Source organism: Felis catus, chromosome C1 (genome assembly GCF_018350175.1).
Source record: "Felis catus isolate Fca126 chromosome C1, F.catus_Fca126_mat1.0, whole genome shotgun sequence".
Classification (NCBI taxonomy): Eukaryota; Metazoa; Chordata; class Mammalia; order Carnivora; family Felidae; genus Felis; species Felis catus.
In genome coordinates, this window is record NC_058375.1 from 211,441,550 (window position 1) to 211,462,286 (window position 20,737).

General features: G+C 42.5%; 1 protein-coding gene across 2 annotated transcripts in view; it reads right to left on the bottom strand.

Annotated features, from left to right (window-relative positions):
• Window positions 1–5,998: 5,998 nt before the first annotated feature.
• Window positions 5,999–20,737, bottom strand: part of PID1 (phosphotyrosine interaction domain containing 1) — a 230,654-nt gene continuing 215,915 nt past the window's right edge. For both annotated transcript variants that reach the window (XM_023259770.2, XM_023259771.2), the window contains one exon: window positions 5,999–8,181. In XM_023259770.2, the coding sequence (XP_023115538.1) occupies window positions 7,705–8,181 (477 nt within the window). In that variant the 3' untranslated portion in view covers window positions 5,999–7,704. The remainder of the gene's footprint in view (window positions 8,182–20,737) is intronic.

Consider the following 20,737-nt stretch of genomic DNA (forward strand, 5'->3'; position numbering starts at 1 on the left):
ACAAGTCTGCAGGAGCCTGGAAGAAGGAGCCCCAGCAACAGAGAGGAGAAAATGTGACCTAGGAGCAGACATGCCAAAGTCTGGCCCTTGAGGGGAATTGCAAAGAACGCCGTAGGCTCTCCAACAGGTCCCTGTGGAGGAGTGAGAAGCAGAAACAACCCTCCCCCCGCTCCCAAATACTGGCATTGACTGAACACTCGCCAGATGCCGGATCCAGGCTAAGTGCCTCGTGCATATTCACTCACTTACTTTTCATTGCAGCTCTAGGAGTCATACACCTGTTACTCTCACTTTACAGGTGAGGAAACTGAGGCCTGAGATGTTACGTTCTTTGCCCAGGGCAACGTGGAGAAGGGTTCAGACCGGAGCCTGGAACAGCAGGTGAAAGCTTGAGAAGGAGCTGGTCTCTCACGCCAAAATATAAAACAAAGTCAAGGAAGGAGGGCAGGGAGGGAGGGAAGACACCGACCCGTTTCTCTTACAGACAATGAGGAGGCCATGGAAAGTTTGTAAGTAAAAGTCTGGCACAATCAGATCTGAACTTTAGAACAATAGGAGTTGTGGGCATGAAGAACAGTGGAGCTGGAGGTTTTGTGTTCCAATTAGGAGCTGTTCTCGGGGCGCCTGGGTGGCTCAGTCGGTTAAGCGGCCGACCTCGGCTCAGGTCATGATCTCACGGTTCGTGGGTTCAAGCCCCGCGTCGGGCTCTGTGCTGACCGCTCAGAGCCTGGAGTCTGCTTCAGATTCTGTGTCTCCCTCTCTCTCTGCCCTCCCCCATTCACACTCTGTCTCTGTCTCTCTCTCAAAAATAAATGAACATAAAAAAATTTTTTTGAAAAAAAAGCTACTCTCTTTCCTTGATGGCTTTTGAGTGCCCCCAGGAGGCACTTTGCAGACGAAGGACAAATGTCACATGGCCAAAAGTGACCAGAGGGCACAGAACTGGTCTCACTGAAACCAAACCCTGGCAGAGGCAGGACTCCTTTCCCTCCTCTCCAGGAGCCACTCTTCTCCGACATCTGCTCACTCCTGCCACACACCTGTGGTCACGGCAAAGGCCTGGGTCAGGGGCTGGATGGAAATAGAAAAATTAATAAGACCTCCGCCTCAGAAGTCCGTCCCAGGGAACAAGAGAGGTGCCAAGTTTTATCTTCGGGTTCTGAGGCTTTCTGGCATCCCTAGAGTCGCCCAGAATGAATTTTCTCTTCCATTTTCTGAGGTTAATGTGTAGGGTGGATGCCTCACTCCTTTCCTTCAAGAGTAATAGAGAAGAAATGACTCTAAAGGAACAATGATTTTGATTCTTTAAAATACACGTACAATAGCACTGAGTGAAGATTCAAAGCTCACAACTGTTGCAATTCTGAGCCCAAAAGTTAGGCAATCATAAATAAGATGGCCCTTCTGTACAATGCGATCTCAAGAGCTATCGATGGTTCCTAGAGCATCACTGGTGCTCCCCGCATACCCTCTTTTGGTTTGTGAAACACGGGGTATAGTGAAGAGAGTCCAGAGTTTGGTATTTCGTGTGTCTGCAAAAAATCCACGGAGAACAAAGATACGGGTGTCCCTCAGAACTGCCACGTTAAGATGGTATTTATTTGTGAAACAAGTGTCTATCTACCCTGGTAGAAAAATTATCTACCTTCTGGGAGGATGATGGATTGCAAAAAGATGCCTCTTTCTCTGGACCGATCCCCACTCCCCACCGCCCCCAGGCCAAAGTACACGCTCTGCAAGAATAGCAGGGCGGGGTCCAGTAGGGCCCACTTGGTCTCTCTGTCACGTCCCCTTGGGCAGGGCACAGTCTCCAGTCTGTGCGCAGAGACCCTCCGAACCTCATACTCCATTCATATGGAGCCAACATATGGATGGAGCTATCAGATTGCTTGGTAGTGGGACCCTGCAAATCATAACCACACTCAGGGATCTGAAAAGCAAAACGTTAAACTTTAAATACAAACCAGACCATGAGACATAATTGATCATAACTGACTGACTCCAGGATCTTGCATTACCGAGCTTTTGACGGCGATCCACAATAATTTAGTGTCTTAATAACGCAAGGGGGGAGACAAACGAATAGCGAAGAGAAAAATGATGAACGCCAAGACCATCAGAAAATAATTTCTATTTCCATTATTTTAATAGCAACGTTTCTGCGAGAAACAGGAAGAGTTTAGTTTTTTGAGAGAGTTACGGTTAAGAAGACCAAAGAGTTATACTAACTGAAAGTAAAGATGTATATAAATGATGAGCAGAAAAGGGATTTTATTACTTCCAAGGGCTCTGAATCCTAGAATTGCATTAACCAGTTGTTGCTCAGTGGAGAAACCCACTTTAATAAATAAAGAATGATGGCTTGAAAGTGGCGCATCGAAACCTCAATTTCAGTGGTACCAGTTTCTACTTATGCTGAAATTACACTATGTCTGGTAAATTGTTGCTGTGATGTGTGGAAGCAGTTTTTCCCAGGCGGCCGAATGCTTCCAATAACGGCGTTCTTCATCCTATTTATTTTGCTTATTAAAAATAAGCATAAAACTTGAGCATTTCAAGACCCAAACCACCAACTCCTAATTAGTTTTATCTAAATTAATGAGGTTTCACTGTACTAATTTCTAAAAGTGCAGTCCTAGATTCTAGGAAAAGCTGTTGCCATTAAAATGGAGAAAGGCAAGAAAATAATTGGGCAAAAGACTGAATTAAAGGTCTAGTTCCATCCTCAGCCCTCCAATTAAAATCTTCTTCTGCCCATAATAGCATCAGCATGAAGACGATCCAATTATGAACATAACAACATTTATCATCAGATTTTGTTGCCTGAGTAGAATAGGATTCAGTATCTGTGATGAATTTTGGTCTTGGTTGATCCCAAATTTACATTAAAAAGGGACCCTGGAATGGAATCAGTTCTTGGCTCTTTCTTGCAAGTGGGTGTTTCCTTAAATGGTTCTCTGAAGCTTTGTCCCCAGAGGACAAAGAACGTTCTGGAATGGCAACCACCACCCCGTGATGACGGGATTGAAATCAGCAGGTCTCATGTAGCGTCATGATTTTACAAATTTCATAATATTTTAAAATGGGCCAACCTTGGTCCAGTATGTATTTTTTGATAAAAGGATGAGACATTGTTTATTAATAGTTGTTAAGTGACTTTATGGACATGAAAATATTGATGATTATCGGTAATGTTATGAAGGGCTTAAAAATGTGTCATACTTCAGTAATTCCATTTTCAGATCACCTTAGTAGCTTCTTAGAGTAGCCCCTAAGCTACTGAAAACTCAGTAGGAACTTAAAAAACGTTTTTAAATGGAAGCCATGGATTTCCTAAGCAAAAACTATTCAGGTTATTTTTGAACAACCAATTCTGGGTACCTAAGCAAAACCCAAAATAATCCTACTAAGTCATTCCAAAAGAAACATTCTCCCCAAATCTCTTTGCAAATGTCAGCCTCGCTCAAGTGTACAAGACTATGTCTTAGATTCACTAAAAAAATATATCGCAGTTTATTTGTAAATGTCCAAAATAAGATGGTTTAGATTTTTCTTCCTCTTAGCAATTTGCTCTTACCCATTCAGTTGTTTTTCTTTCTAAGCTTGAACTTGTGCACCATACTCGGTTCTCTTCTGGTAACTATTATCAGCTGGTACCTCCTCAAAAGAAGCAAGAGTTCTCAAGCTGAACAATTGCATCCCATAAAATTACTCTAAAAGCCAAATCTTGGCGTCTAAAAGGAAAGTTTCTCGAAGATAAATAAGAATTGGGCAATTAAGGGAACCTTCTCCTTCACCCCAGTTCAGTCTAGGAGATGAGAAGCTATATCACACCTTTTTGGAATGCCTAAGAAATAGTAAACTATGGAGAATTAAATTGTCATCATGTCCCATCTGACTGAAAAATAATAGTAAATAAGAACAATCTAGGATGATCTGAAGTGTTTGACAATGTGGTCAAATTCTACATCAGCGCATCATGAACTAAAACATGATCTCAGATCCAGAGCATGTATTCTCTTTCCTTTAAAATCAGAGGATGTCTGGAGTGGTGTTGTGTAAATAATTAAATATCAAAGTTGAAAAGGATGGAGGGGAAGAGGGCGGAAAAAAGTGGAAAAAGGCAAAGAAAAAATGTTTCCTGAAGTATAAATTTGGGGAAAACTCAGTTACACTCATATGCTTCTTACTGTTGGAAAAATAAAAATGCCCTCCCCTAATACCCGCCCTCTTTGTTCTCAGCAACAGAAGTAAACAGACACAAATGCATGACAAGAATTCTGTAACCTGCGGCTGGAGATAAAATGTGAACAAAACGGACAAAATCCCCATCTTAATGACACTTACACCCCAGAGGCTTGAACAGATACTTTATATAATCATACAAATAAATATAGAATTGAAAACGCATTGAATGAACAGCAAATACGTGTTGTTTTAGAATCCTGCCGCAGAAGGATTTGACTCAGAGTTTTAATGTGTCCGGAGAAAAACAAAATAAACCAGGCATCTTGGTTCTGTAGAGGTGGAGAGGGTATTTTGTCCATTGACCACAGCCAATAAAATACTTAAGTAAAATCTCACATTATGCTATTTGTGCTCAGATAAAACTTCCTGGGCCTTTGTTTGCTTTTAAAACTTTTTCTATTGCTATCAAAAGTACTTGGAAATGAATACCAAAGGATGTTTATTTATAGTGGCTTAGAATACCAGTTTAAAACAGACTAGAGGATTTAAGGAGAATGGAAATAAAAAATTCAAAAGCAATGGACCTTGCCTAAACAAAGCAATAGCCCTGGCCTAGAAGTCAGAGAGTTCGAAGTCTCCATCAAATCCACCCTAGCTGTGTCGCCTTGGCTGACTTATGCAACCTCTCTGAACCTCAGTTTCCTCATCTCTAAAGTTAAGGAGATAAGGAACCCCCTACTGGATCCTTCTGAGGGACATAGGAGTTAGCATACATGAAAGTGCTTTGTGACCACTAGTATAGAAAGTATAGTATAGAAAGGGAGAAACCAAAGCCATGAAGAAGAAAAAAAAAATGCACGTCTGAATCACCCCTCTGGGGCGAATGAATCCTGGCTCTCCCCAAAGACCTCATTAGCTATTTGAAAGATGTCATTGTGTATTTATCTTGAAATTGCTTACTAATCATCTCAAGCAAAAGCTCATGGCAACATTATCAGAGCCAATTACTTAGCCTGTCACACTCAGTACCCTGGAAAAAAATCAGCAAACGCTTTCTGCAATAAATACCCATATGTGCACTTGGGATTTAACTTCTGTGAGATGGAAATGGCACTGTTCTGAAATATATGCTGGCTGGGTTCTTTCTTCCTTCCTTTCTTTCCACCCCCTCCCCCATCTTAGAAGCACCTTCAAGGACAAGGTGGCGAAACTGAAATTCAGAAAAGGTCAATGAGGGAAAATGCCATTTGAGTCAGAGATGGGTGGTGATTCTTACTCGAGTGCACCTCTTCAGCAGGCTCTCATATTTTCACTTCAGAAGGCTTTATGTTGGTTCCTGATTCCATGAAGGGCATTGTTCAACACACACAGTGGCTCCACGGGCCACCTGCCTTGCGAGATTAATGGGGTCGTTCTGAGAAATCATGGCCTGCAGGAAGCATTTTTAACCAGTGCTGTGGGAGGGAATCGCTCCGTATTTACCTTCCAGGATTCCGGCACGGAGTCCCCAAAGCTATACACAAGGCTTTATAAATAGCAATCACTTGCAGAACGTTCTAGAAGCCTCTCCTCTGAAATAAGTCCACCACGCTGAGTAACTACTTGCCATGATACCATCTCAGCGAAGGGGCAGTAATTCAATATAAGTTGAGCATTAGACAGCCAAACAAGATTTGTTCAACACCATCAAGGAATGGGTTCTTTAGGACCAAGGTTGTATGTTTCTTAGAGCAGATTCCCTATTTACTCGATGTGGCCTATTTCGTCCTTGGGGTTTTCATTACTTAAAAAAGGAAAGACATACAGAGTATGAAAGTCCTCAGCTTTATTAATGCAAACATATTTTTTATTAAAGAATGAACGCATTTACGCTAAAGAATAGTTTACATGTGCTGTAGAGCAGCAAGCAATATCTCCAAGAGGCAAGTTCTTCTCAATACGACTCCATGCTTATTCTACATGCCTTAAAACTGAACCCACACACCGGGGCACACGTACACACACACAAACGCGTACACGGACACGCAGATACACAGACCAAAACACCGACCCCATTACTCTCTGGATTCAATGAGCTCTCATTTAAGGCTTCTGTAAGGTCCCCCAGTGTCCCCTAACATTAATTACCAGGATGAAAAACAGACTTTAATCAAGGAGCAGCATTACCTGGAACACTAGCCATCTGCTCCCGGCTTTAAATGTATGCATTTTAACCAACGCTTTTCAATTTCATTCAGTGTTGACTTTGTGTTTATGATATTTAAAGAGCCCCGGAACTGAGAAACCTCAGGCTCTCTCGGGGAGAATCTCTCATTAGAAACAGTGAACAGACTGGAAACTCTGACTCTAAGGTCTCACCAATTTGAAGATGACAAGGTCAGATTTCCTTTTAGATGAAGACGGACACAGTTTGTCTAGACAAGCCAGTTGTACACAACACATTCTCTATTCGAGTACAACATTGAGCGAAGGCGGCAAGGCTTCCTTGGCGACGCCCGATCAGATCTGAAGCTTGCCAGGAAGGATTCCTCAGGCAGGACCATTAACTAAACAAGTTTCTGTAAATCAGACCTGAAAAAAGGACAGCCCGCGTGGAGTTTTTGCTCACTTGCTGATAACTCGTTCCCTTTTTCCAAAGTTTCTGTGGTCGTGGTGGTTGTTTTTAAACTCCCACTTTGCTCGACTGGTTATTTCAGATGCTTGGTTATTTTCTTCCCTTTTTGTGTCCTGCAGTGTATGCTGAGAATCCACCCCTTAGGGACGTAGGCTGGGTTGGAAGGGGAAAGAGGGTGGATGAGGAGGGATAAGGAAGGCAGCTATTAGCAGTTGTGAGTATTCCAAGAAAATAGATGAAGTGAATACAATAAGAGGGTACTACTTGATATATTTATGTGAATAAAAGCATTATCTTTAACTGAATCAACTACCAGCTACCAGGTTGTTAGTTGTAAAGCTAAATAAAGGCTGTGCTGATTCGCTTACTGAGGAGAGAATCTGAACCATGCCAGGGAGAGGGGCTCTCAGGATGAGCCTGGAGTGTTCCCTTGGCTCTGCGGCCTCTGTGCCTGCATCTGTACCCCCCACCCCCACCCCCACCCACGACTAGGGATCCTCCAGGGGCACCGAACAGTCTGGCTGGGGTCTGTAAGGCAAACTGGAATGGCTCGTCAAATAACAGCCGCAGTGTATTTGCCTGAGAGTGGTGACAACCGGCATGGAGAGCTCCTACAGGGAGGCATTGGGAAATGAGGGGTGGGGGGAGGAAGAGAGTCTAGAACTTTCCTCCCCGTCTGCACGCCCACCCTCCCCACAGTCACAGCAGCAGCAGATTTCAATGTAATGTAATTACTTTAATAATACATTTCTTTAGATTTAGAATTGCTCTTCTGAATTTAAAAAAGCTTGGTCAGCCAATAGCGTGGCAGTCTTTACTTCCCAAATTTGAATCGTTGCTTATTCATCTATCATCTTGAATTCCTCGACCAGTGCTGCCTTGCCGAAGCATGCTAAGTCCATTCAGCCGTCGTCGGATTCCAATTCCTGGGAAACTTCTTCCGATGAGCTGTTCCTATGGATCCGACCATCGCTCTTCATACTGTGGAAAGTCTTCTTGAAGGCCTCCATCATGGCGTGGGCCAGCTTCTTGGCCTCGAGCTTGCTCTCGCACTCGACAGCATGGCAGTCCATTTGGTAGGACAGGTCGTCATTGATCTCCCTGTAAACCCAGGCGAAGATGTTGGGGCTCACGTTGTGGTCGGCGGTGCAGTAGGCAATGCGCGCCACCTGGAAGGTATCCATGTGGACCGTGGCTTCACCTTTGTGGTCGAGGTGATGGAGCCACACTTGGAATGGTCGGATTTCCAGGAGGGCGTTGGCGGGAAAGACATCTTCTCGGGCTAGCGTGTGTTTCTTCCAGAGCTCGATGACTGGCTTTTCTGTGCAGCCTGACAGGAACTGCATGCCTGTGGTGGGGACTTTACCCAGGTAGGTAACCTGCAGAGGGAAGAGAGGAAGAGAAAGGGAAAGGTCAATATTGGGCTCTTCCTTCTAGTTGTTCACCCAGATGTTCTCAAGACAGTCACACTGTCACTCGAAGCAGGTAGAGAGACACTCTTCCGGCTCCCTAAAACAAAAAACCAAAAACAAACCCAAAAAATGAAACCAAACCAAACCAAACCAAACACAAGATACCCTGTCATGGTAATTTTTACCTTTTCTCCCTAACAAGTTGACCACCTGGCAAAGGTACTGAAAACTCCTTAAATAGAGTTGGATTTTTAAAAACCTAGGGGCGCCTGGGTGGCGCAGTCGGTTAAGCGTCCGACTTCAGCCAGGTCACGATCTCACGGTCTATGAGTTCGAGCCCCGCGTCAGGCTCTGGGCTGATGGCTCAGAGCCTGGAGCCTGCCTCCGATTCTGTGTCTCCCTCTCTCTCTGCCCCTCCCCCGTTCATGCTTTCTCTCTCTCTGTCCCAAAAATAAATAAAAGTTGAAAAAAAAATTAAAAATAAAAAATAAAAAAAAAACAACCTAATTTCTAGAGTCCCACTCTCCCTCTCCCTACCCCTTTTTAAAATTCAAATTACAATAATAGTATGATCTTTCACATAATTTGGCATTTCTTTAAAACTTGGTATTTGAAGTTTATTTTCAACCGACTTGAATGCTGGCTTATCGAAGAGCTAGACTGGCAGGACAAAAAGAAAGACAAAGAATTCCAAGTGATTCAAATGGTGTCTTAAAAAAAAAACCTGTTTATCATCATACCAAGAAGGGATTTTCATGCTATTTTTTTTTCCATTCACCAAAATGCATGGAACTGGTACCATTGGACCACTGGCATTATGGAAATGCATCAAACTGAAGAAATCGTTTCAAGAAATCACACAAATCATATATAATTGGGCTCAAAATTAGTGACACAGATATAAATACTATCAATTTGAGGAAGAAAAGATCAGAAAAAGGTCCATGGAAATGATGAGAAAGGAGATTGGGCTACCGTGATTCCAACCAATGTGTGTGTTTAGAGGGGAGATAAAAGCCACATTCAAAAATGGCAGAAAACAGAAGTTAAGTACTATTGCGTCTTTTTTACGCTTTACCTCTTTAAATACAGTCAACTGGACAGTCCCTTTAAAAAGTAACTTTGTGGAGAGGAACAGTTCTGCACATTCTAGGTGTACTTATCATCAACCTACTATGCATACTGTCAAAGTGCCTGGGGGGATGGTGTAGGGGGAGGGAGACGTTGGAGAGGTCCACAATCCATAGGAAGGAGGTCACTGGAGATTTGCTCACAGCACAATCTTTGAAGCAGGCAAAGTCAAGATTTATATCCTAGTTCCACAGCTCACAAGGTGGGTCGTTCTGGACAGACCGCTAACCCTCTACTATAATGTAAGGCAGACCGTGAAAAGGGCAGGCGGGGGATACGGCCAAGTACCCTGAGGATTTAGAGGAGGGAGTGAGGGCACCCTGCTAATGGGAGGCCTCAGGGAAGAGTCACTGGATTTCAAGATGTGGGGTCTCAAAAGCCAGGTGGGAACAGCTCACCAAGGCAGGGAGAGAAGAAGGGGGCAGAAAGAAAGGGCTGGAGTGGGGACAGCCCTCCTCCCCACAACTTGGGCAAATAGGCCACTATTTGCATTAAGACAGCCCTGGGAGACAGGAAGTCCCTGAGCACTGGATGAACTTTGGAAGATGGCCCCGCATGCATTCTAGGGAGCAGGGACATCCCTGCTCTCGTGGCATGCCATCGAAGGTCTACGGTCCCAGGAGTGCCTGGATTTGACCGAGGTTTGAACTCGGAAGACTTGCTTGATGCCAGGAAGAAGAACAGATGGGAAGGGCTGAGCAGCAGCAGAGCCAAGAGGCAAGAGCTTCTGGAAAGGAGGGAGCAGAGGGAGCGGGAAAGGACAGGGGGAGCCCCATAGGGATGACATTGCAGAGACGGGATGACAACAGTTGGGGGCAGACAGACAAGGAAATGCCTCCACTCCACAAGGACAGCAACTGGTTGAAAAGCTCCCATCACTCTGGATTGGAGAGAATGTACAATAAAGGGCTCTTGATTTATATCCTTGCAGAAAATGTGCTTTCTGTATGTGGTACTTTATGATACCTTTATTCTTTTTTAACAGCTTTATTACTTTTTTATTGAGGTGAAATTCGCATCACATAAAATTAACCATTTTAAAGTGTGTGATTCAGTGGCGGTTGGTAGTCAAAATAGCCGTACAAAGATCAGCTCTGTCTCGTTCCAAAATATTTTCACCATCCCCGAGGGTGACGTGGTGCCCATTAAGCCGTCACTCTCTGTCGTCCCCTCTCCCCAGCCCCTGACAACCACCAATCTGCTTTCTGTCTGGATGGATTTACTATTCCGGATTTTCATATAGCTGGAATCACATAACATGTGACCTTTTGGGTCTGGCTTCTTTCAGTTAGCACAATGTTTTTTCAAGGTTCATCTAAGTTGTACCCTGTATCAATACCCCCTTCCTTTCTATGACGTCTTTACTTTCCAAAGTTTCAAAGAAAACGGGGACACTAGTTTCAGTGCTTGAAGTAAAAGTGCATTCTTTCTTACTATCCACTGACACTAGAAAATAACTATGTTTATATTTGATAGAAATATCAGTCAGAGGGAGAAAATCTCCTTCAGTGTGCTCTAAGCTCACACACACACGCACACACACACACACACACACACACACACACACAATTTTTTTTTTAAGTTATCCAGTCCGGGGGCACCTGGGTGGCTCAGTTGGTGGATGTCCAACTCTTGATTTCGGCTCAGGTTGTGATCCCAGGGTCATGGAATGGAGCCCCACGTCCAGCTCCACACAGAGCGTGGAGCCTGCTTAAGATTCTCTCTCTTTTTCCCTTTACCCCTCTCCCCCACTTACTCTCGTTCTCTACCTCTCCCAAAAAATAAATTAAAATAAATATTAAAAAAATTATCCAGTCAGTGCCTTCATTTGTGATTTAATTAAGGGATGAGTTTAAAGAAAGTTATTAGAACCTGTAGATAATTCGCTCCAATAGAAAGCAATTTCATAGTAGTAAATATGTGTAACTAAGTGCATTCCTCTCTTACAAATGCTTATTACTTGAAAACTAAAGATTTTAAGGGAAATAAAATTTTATTTTGAAAGGGTGCTTGAGAGAAGAATGGGGAGGATATTAGTAGCTCAAAGAATTTAATAATAATGAAAGCTACTTAATAATATGTAGACATTCATAGAAACAATTTTAAAACCCCAAGGTAGAACATAGGACATCGATGTAACTTCTTGGTATTAAACTTACTGTGAAAGTAATCTTCATTTTGTGGTCCACTTGTGTCACCAAGGGAGCACACTAAACATCAAGTGAAAAGTTCCAAATCGCCCTTTATATATGTACATATATGTGTACGTGTATATATACATATATCATGGTCAAATCAAGCCATACACTGAATAAGTAATAGCTCATATCTGTAACACACTTTATACAAAAGGCACTTTGTGTTTGCCAGCTTCACTGGCAACCTCTTGGATCAGGACAGAATATTATTATCACCTGCCCATTTTCAAACATAATAACCTTAGGGCAGGTGGAGGCGAACTGGGACACATACTCTAGGCTGCAAAGTGTTGGCCTTTCAGGAACATTCTGATGATTCATGAGGAAGACAGCATGGACAAGACACCCTGAAAAGATACCTGTTGAATTCCTGAACCACTCTGCTATTCGGTGAGAGCCATTTCCACTCAATTTCACTTTTCAGCCATTTATTCTTTTCCCCCATATTCTGACTATAAGAGAAATTTTGGATTTCTTTATATATATTTTTTGAAATGTTGGATTTATATGAGCACCCTAGGTACAGGGGGCACCCCCAAAGAATGTACAGTATTCTTTTGTGTGGTGCTTTTATAGATGACAATCTTTTCCATGCCATTATGGGCCTAGGCATTTCTTCAAAATTTTATTCTTGTTTTATAATTGCAGAAAGGCTCAGAAGACTTCTAAACTACCCAGAAAAATGGAGCACAAATAACAAAATTTTATACATATATGTATATATATACAATTTACATATCATACATTTAATATATATAATATCTGTTGATAATATCTGTTCTCTAAAACTCCTAGGCAAAATGGAGGACAAATAACATAATAATGTACATATGTATAATTTACATATCATATATTTAAGTATATATAATATCTGTTCATAATATAGATCTGTTTTTTAAAACTCCCAGGCAAAATAGAGCACAAATAACAAAATTATATATATATATATATAATATATGTAATATATATATCATATATCATATATATGATATGGTATATATAATCTCTCTATATAAACTGTATGTATGATATACATATGACATATGATATATATAAGCTATATATATAAGCTATATATATCACATATATATAGCTATATATATCATATATCATATGATATAAGCTGTATAAGCTATATATATTATATATCATATGTATATCATATATCATGTATTATAAATTGGTGCTCCATTTTGCCTGGGAATTTTAGAAAACAGATCTGTTCAGAATATATATGTTTTCTAAAATACCCAGGCAAAATGGGGCACAAATAAAATTTTATACATATATATGTATATATATATAACTTATACATCATATATTTAATATATACAATACCTGTTCACAATATGTATCTATTTTCTAAAAGTCAAGAAGATATAATCTGCTTAAAATGAAATCGAAAACAACAAAATGTTTAATCTCAAGAACTGCAGACTTTTGGCATCTTTGCAAGAGAGGCATAAACGTGTTCTACCAGTACTAATCCTGAATATTCCATTAGCTTCATCTTGCAAAGTATTAGTGAGCCTGCAGAGAGAGGAGAGCTAAAAGTGACTTATGGGATGACTCCTCTCCACTGCAGTACTGACAAGGGCCTACAAGCACACCAGGTGCCCACTGGCCCTTCCACAACTCACCCCCGCGCTCAACTGGGATCTGCCGTGGAGAGTCCAGAGGCTGCAGCGGACAGACAGGCCCTTTGGACAGCACAGAATCAGCAAACCTGCACCTGAGACGCCAGAAGATGGCCGACTGTCTAGGCAAGCAGCTGTAGTCCTGCGGTACCAGGGTCGGCTCACCGCAGGCCTTGGGAGGGCTTTGGGCCGAGTCTCCTCTTCAGTTAAATGAGCTGACCCCGCCCCAACCCGCCTAAACAGCCCCAGTAATGAACTGCTCTCTGGTTCCTGCAGGATCTCGTCAGCCCAAAACATGAGCTAGAGAGTGTCACCTGGTGTCACTGGGTGAGCCTTGAGAGGTCCATGAAGCCTCTGTTTTGCTACCTTTGTGGAGGTGATCATGTCCGAAATCCCATGAGCTGACATACGTACAAAGAAATGATGTTAAGTTGACATTTCTTAAAGAGACATAGAAAAAGAATTATCTGAATGGAGTTCCCCTAAAAATGGAATGTAAAACGGTGAAACGATGCACCAAGATAGCTTCCCCTCAGAATGACCCCTTTAAGTCAGCCCCGGTATCTTCCATAATGGCCCGTGTTCTGGAACCCTGATTTAGTGCACTTTCCCCTCAGAAGTCAACTATTTACTACCTGCCTGCACATTTGCTAATCCCCTCCTAAGTTCTCCAGAGTCTGGCATTAACCCATATTGTTGACTATAAGTCCTTGAAAAAAAATAAAAAATAAAAACCACAAACCATTCAGGGTTTAAAAAAAAAAACCAAAACACCAAAGAGTGAATTTCTGTCTTTAATTTTTCATATATAGTTTAATAGAAATATACCTATGGCTCTGTTTTCAAGGAAAAACAAAGCAAAAGCTGGAATGAAATCAATTGTCTCAAAACATCAAAGCTGTGCGTTCAGCCACGTCCTCTTTGGACTTGAGGCCACAGGGTATATGTGTGTCAATAAACAGAAACTCCAAAATACAGGGTTCTATCCTTGTATCGTTCTAAGTCAACACCATTGTAGGGATTTACTCTCTTTATAGAGAAATCGCTTCTTGCTACAACCTTCCTTGTGTGGGGGACTTTCTTCCACACCCCTCTGTGGGCACTCTTTCCCTAGGAGTGAAAACACAGGACTTAATGTGCGAGGCTGCTTCAGGAGGTCCGGCCGCCGACAGCTGCACACCAATGTCAGGTTTGGTTAACGGGAATCCTGTTATCCTGCCCATCTATGAAAGAGGTGAATGTTTTCTAGATGAATAAGTCCCTTTTGAGCCTCATCCTAGAGGGCTGCAATCTTCCAGAGCCACAGAGTAGACGAGAAACGTCGAGTCACTGAATTGCTCATTAAATGTCCAAAATAGTAGACAGATTTTTTTTTTTAAGTTGTCACCTCCCAGGGTGACAAAGGGAGTTGGAAGATGACAGGAAGAGTCATTAGGGGGAGTATCAACCAGTTGGAAATATGCAGTAAATACCAACATCTTTTCTATGGTTGCCGAAACAGGCATTGGGCAAGAAACTTATTAAGAATGAATCATTCAGAGAGAAATAAACAAGCAGAGCAAAAAATGAAAGTTTTTCCCCATGTGTCATTCAATGGCATAAACTGGTGCCCCAGGCACAGACGTTTGCAATGTGTGAATGGGCTTTGCTCAATCCCAAATGAAAAAATTATTTGAGAATACACACGGCGTGTGAAAATACATAGAGGCCACAGTGCTAAGGGACCCGCCAGAGTGTCTGCAGCATTACCAGTGTCAGTCAGCAGAGACTAGTGTCCTCAGAAGCTCTCCTTCCCACCCATGACTTTTCCAACAGCCCAGCCAGCTCTCCATTCATGAATCATCACTCTTTCCTCATCTGTGGCAAAATAAACCCTGGGTGCCTGACATGCCTCCCTGTGGCCAAGCATGCATCGTTCTAGTCCTTCCTCTTGGTGGCCAGTCAATATTTCATTCTGGTCTGAAAATCCCTTGTTTAGAACCCTGACCTGTCTCATCCTAGACTGGACGGTGGGATGGATAGGCTGATGACAGGGACCATCAATGAAGATGTGGGCTGGAATGGATGATCATGGAAGAATACAAGCACCTGGTTTCCTGGGGATCTTCGACCTTCCAAGCTGGACAAACCCAACTTCAGGACTACACGAGCCCAGCTTTGGTTCAGTCTGCTATGAAGTCTTTCTGGGAAGGCAAATCCAGATCAAAGCTCCTCCAGAGGCCTTTCCTGGGATATAAAAATCCTTGCTGTTCTTTCATTGTCTGTAGGGGACTTCCTGTCTCAGCTGATATAAAATAACATGATATGAACTCAAGACAGAAGTTGCGGGACTGGGAATCCTAATAGCCTTTGGGTTATAAGGCAGAAGATAAGAAAAAGAAGAGGCAACCCTGAGCCGACAGCAGAGACACACTTCTCTCTCCTGACACTAATTCCTATTTCACTTTGCAGAGAAAGGGGACAGAACACAGAGATTCACATGCCTAACTTGAATCGTCTCCTTCCTTGCTGGCCACAGAAAAGCAAACACCCAGTAGACACTCTGAAGAGTGGATCCACATGCCAATTATCTAACAATCCCCAACACAAAGACAGACATAATGCTAATTATGACCTCGAACTTGTATTACATTCTGTACGCCACGAAGAAGGTATAAAAGAATAAATGCTGTTCACAGTGTAACCTATGGAGTCATTGTGAGAAAAAATACAGTGATAAACTTTGGGCTTAAAAACTGAATTTCTTAATTGCACACTTACTTGGTAAGTATTTATTGAACACCTATGAGGAACAGGTATATTAGTGAACAGAATCAATAAAACTCCCTGCCCTCTTGACGCTCACATTCCCAATCACAAATGAAGGTTACAGGACTCAACATTATACGGGCAAGGCTGGCCTGCGTGAGCACACACGCATGCCTCTGTGAGCATTTCTGACGAATCTGGAAAACTCCTCTTGCATTCAAAAAGGTCTTCCCTCTCACAGAGCACAGTGGGGATGAAAAAAAAAAATCCTAGAGTTAGTTCCTCAGATCAAGCTGTGGCCCATGAAAGTTTATTAGTCTTTATGCTCATTGTGGTTTGGGTTCCTGAGATGTCGCGGTGGTAGGAGAGGAGCTGTGGAGGAACATCAAGGCAGAGGGAAAGGTGTGTAGGAGTTCGAAGACCAAGGCAGACTTTGCCTCCCAAACAAAATGGCCTGGCCATTAGAATGCCATTGGTGACTTTGCATTTGTCCTCGTGACAGGACACAAGAGCTTCCTGGCCTCACTTGACACCTGTCTCTTCACTCGCAGGATACTCCAGGCACATCACACCCATTTGCCTTCATTGAGATCTTGGAGTAAAATGATGAGTTGTTTTAGGCTACCCAGCATCGATTCTACTTTTGATTGCTTCTTTCTTTATTTTGGAGACCCAAATAGCAAGTGTGTCCAGTGTTTAAACTCACAGTGTTGATAATTATATTGCAATCAATTCAAGGTGTATCATCAACATTCTCAGCTTTTGGTGCTAAATGGAGCTGTTCATCCCTGCCTAACATCACCCTTCTGTTGCAGAGACTACGATCGTGATACTTGCCCGAAATCACGCAGGTGGTCCCTGTGCGAACGAGCAAGATGTGGGACAAAAGTTCTTCTACTCTAAGGACAAGATTCTTCCCACTACCCCAGTCTTCCCTGTAGAGGATCTAAACCCTTTTATTTTCCACTCACATTGTCATCTACCTTCTCTCTGGCCATTTCTTCAAGGGTCCACACTGAGACCCGGTCAGGGACAGGGAAAGGTGACAGACACCGTGTCAGGGCTTCTTGAACATCCTAAAAGGAATTTAGAATCAGTGAAACTGTCCTTAACCTGAGATGTGTTTACACAGCTCAGGGATTTAAGCCATGATGCCAGCATTAATAATTGAAAGAAGGAGACAAGAATGCATACTTAATATTCAGATATCATATTCCTAACGAATTTTGAAACGGTGCTTTACGAAGCAAACAATCCCTGTCTCAAAGAATAATTGCGAAGAGCAAATGTCAAGCGTGCAATGTTGGCCCCAGCCCTGCTCTGGTGGGTGGCATACCAGCAAGCCAGACAATATATGAGCCACACGTAGGGTGAGCAGGACTTCACATAGCCCTCAACAAAGGCACGAGAGCCTCAAAAGGCCAGGCTGCGAGGCCTGAGCTCAGCTCCCAACAGAGCTAGGAATCCCTTCTGGTTGCCCTCCAGGGTCCTACTCCTCTGCCCTTCCGACTTCTACGGGCCATCCCTAAGAAGCCCAGATGATTCTGGATCAAGAGCAGGATTTTCTTCTCCAAAATGGGTCTTGGGTGCCACTCTGGGGCCTATTTATAGGTAGACCTCTTCAGGAGTAGACCCAGCTGTCCCTTGGCTAGACAGGAAGGAGGAAGAATTTTTACCATTCCCCTTAAGGCTATGTTTTGAAGTCTTTGCCTTGTATCTATTTAGTCAGGCTTAGTCGGCTGAGCCAGAGGCAAAATGTGAGCCAGGCTGCCTAAGGTAAGCCTGTCTCAAACAACACATTTTTGTTCACCATCCCAAAGGGGATGGTGATGACCCAGAAAGCCTCACAGACTTACTCTTTATTTTTTTCTTAATGGTAGCAGCCATGCTGGCAGTAGAAAGCAGACTTTCCAAAGTGCATACCCTCTGGTACATATTCCTTTGTTTAGTGGTATTTATTTGTCTTGGTAACTTTCCTAAGGTCATAAATATGAAGAATACTGTTTTATTGTTTAGCAATTCTTTCCAAGTATTTGCATGGGTTATGTGGACCGAATCTATAAAAATATTAAGAGAAGTTTTATGGGAGATAGGTTTTCCTTGTATTATGTAAATGGACATCGTGGGGGGAAAAACAAATTTACTAAGACCCAATATCAGAAAATAATTAAATACAATTTTTGCACTCTACTCAAGAGATGAACATTGCTTCAGCTGTTAAATACAGCTTCTGTCTCACAGTTAGGTGTGTCAGTGATAGGTTTTTATTATTCATATTATAACTTAGTTCCAATGGCGTGGAATGATTTGAGATGCTGTGCCCCGTCTTGTGCTTATCAAGCAATCCCAATGTGCAATTTGTCCTGTCAATTGGCTCTTGGATGTGTGAAGTTGGAAATATTGTCATTGTCACTGTCAAAGACAGAAGCGATTTATCTGGAAGGCACTGAAGTGTGCCCCTGAAGACAAAGTCACTTAATAAAAGTGACACCACATTGAAACATACATCCCCGCCTCGGGCCCCTTCTGGTGAGCTGGCCCAAGGATGGTCAAACCAGGTGCTGTTCTACTCAGTGGCACAAGAGCAATTTATTTCATGACAAGTCTGATATCTCCCCTCCTGCTTTCTAATCAGCGGCGTATCCTGGAGAGGGACAGACATTCAGCAGAGCTCTCCAGGCCCCGCGATGTTCACAATGAGAAAATTCTCTAAATGACAAATCAATATCAAGCACACTGCTTGAGAGTTATCCTGACAAATGGATTCAAGGGACAAACACGGTGGCAGGTGAAAAATGTCACCGATTTCAGGCCTTGTAGCACTTTATCAATTCATTTTCCATACTGCACAATTCATTAGAAATGGACCAGAGAAGGCATTAAACATTCAGAAGAAAAATCATCTTGAGACAACATTTGGCTGGAAGGAATAAAATAAGCACACTGATCTACTGGCTATGAGTCTAGAGCTCTTAATCAAAGGCCAGTGAAGGTTTGAAACAAGAGGGGTACACCGAGGCTAACTCAACCTGGAATACTAGGTATTCCAGACAGAGGGACACTTACGTTCAAATAAAAACCGCTACACGAATGTTCACAGCTTTATCGCTAACGGCCAAAAAATGGAATCAGTCCAGATGTCTTGCAACAGGCAAATGGTTATGTAGACGGTGGCACAGCTGTACCACGGAATGACCACTGACACCTATAACGACCCAGATGGATCCCCAGGGAGTTCTTCTGGGTGAAAATAAACAACCCCCCAAAATAACATACTGTATGATTCCATTTGTATATCATTTTAGAGATGGGGAACAGACCGGTGGTCGCCAGGGTTTAGGGTGGCGTGAGGGTGGAAGAAAGGAGGGTGTGGTTATAAAAGGGCAACGCAGGGTGAGGAACATGTTTGGTACCTTCACTGTGGGGCTGGAAACATGCCCACACACATGCAAAAGTTGTATGCAACTAAATACACACACAGGCATCATGAGTAAAGGCAAAACTTGGAAAAGCTGAATAAGATAGGTGGGTCGTATGACTACGGTATTACACTGCAGTTTTGGAAAGTGTTATCATAGGAGAAAAGTGGGTAAAGTTTTGGGGACCTCTCTGGATTATTTCTTAACAACTGCATGTGAATCAACGATCCTAATAAAAATATCAATTAAAAAAGTCATCTCATCCATCTTATTAAGAGTTGTTTTTCTAACAAAGCTATCTTTATTTATCAAAATCTGTAATACACTTATGCTATTCTGATCAATGCATATGCATATGAATTTAAGGATAACTCAAGCCAGAAGGTATTTAAATTTAAAGGCATATGGTCAAAGAAAACAATTTTTGAAAGTTTCCATTATTTACGTATTTTTCTGTATAGAAGAAATAGGACAGGATGGGAGATAAATGGTTAAACCACAGTTCGAAAATCCATTCTCTCCCTTTATGGAGGAAAGGGAGAGTGACCCCAGAAGAGAAAGAAATGGCCCGGTTTAATGTCCTTGTCAGCTTGTTAATGACAGACTTTGTGCCATGTGCAAAGCAGGCAGGTCCTTATCTATGGAATGCCTAATGCAGGTTTACCTGTTTCCCTAGAATTGTTCCTGGGGAAACAAACATAAAATCTGTAGATACACAGCACACGACTTCTGGGAAAACGTCTGTTAAGCTATGCAAGTAAAACTGGAAATGTTTCAAGGTTTAAAAGGATCTCCTTGCATAAATACCATAACCACATGCAGTATTACGTTATCTTCTGTGTTGTCTGGGCTACACCGTTCATGCTGCAGCAAGAAAGGACTAAAAGAGCCTCACTGACAGTCCCAGATCTCACCTCGTGTTGCTTGTGCTGATCGTTTCCTTGAAATTACTAGTAAAGTTTGGTACTGCATGAGATTTCTGATCTGAACATCCAATTCTCTGTGTAATCTCATAGGGTGATCAATAGCCTTTCAAGCAGACACTGACACTATTTTAGGATGACATTTGGTGGGGTTGTGGGGCTGCAGGAGGGGCTAGAAGGACTATAGGAGCCCAGAAAGGAAAAGAAAGGCTGTAGAATTTATGATTGTTATGGAATAGCTATTGTAAGTAATGGTGCTGTGAACACGGGGGGATGAATATCTTTGTCAGGTAGTCTTTTCATTTCTTTAGGTATTTTCCCAGAGGGGCAATTGTCAGATTGCGTGGTAGTTCTATTTTTAATTTTTGGAGGATCCCCCATTTTGTTTTCCATACTGTGGCTGTACCAAGGTACACTCCTTCCAACAGCACACAAGGGTTTTCTTCACATCCAAGCCAACACTTGTT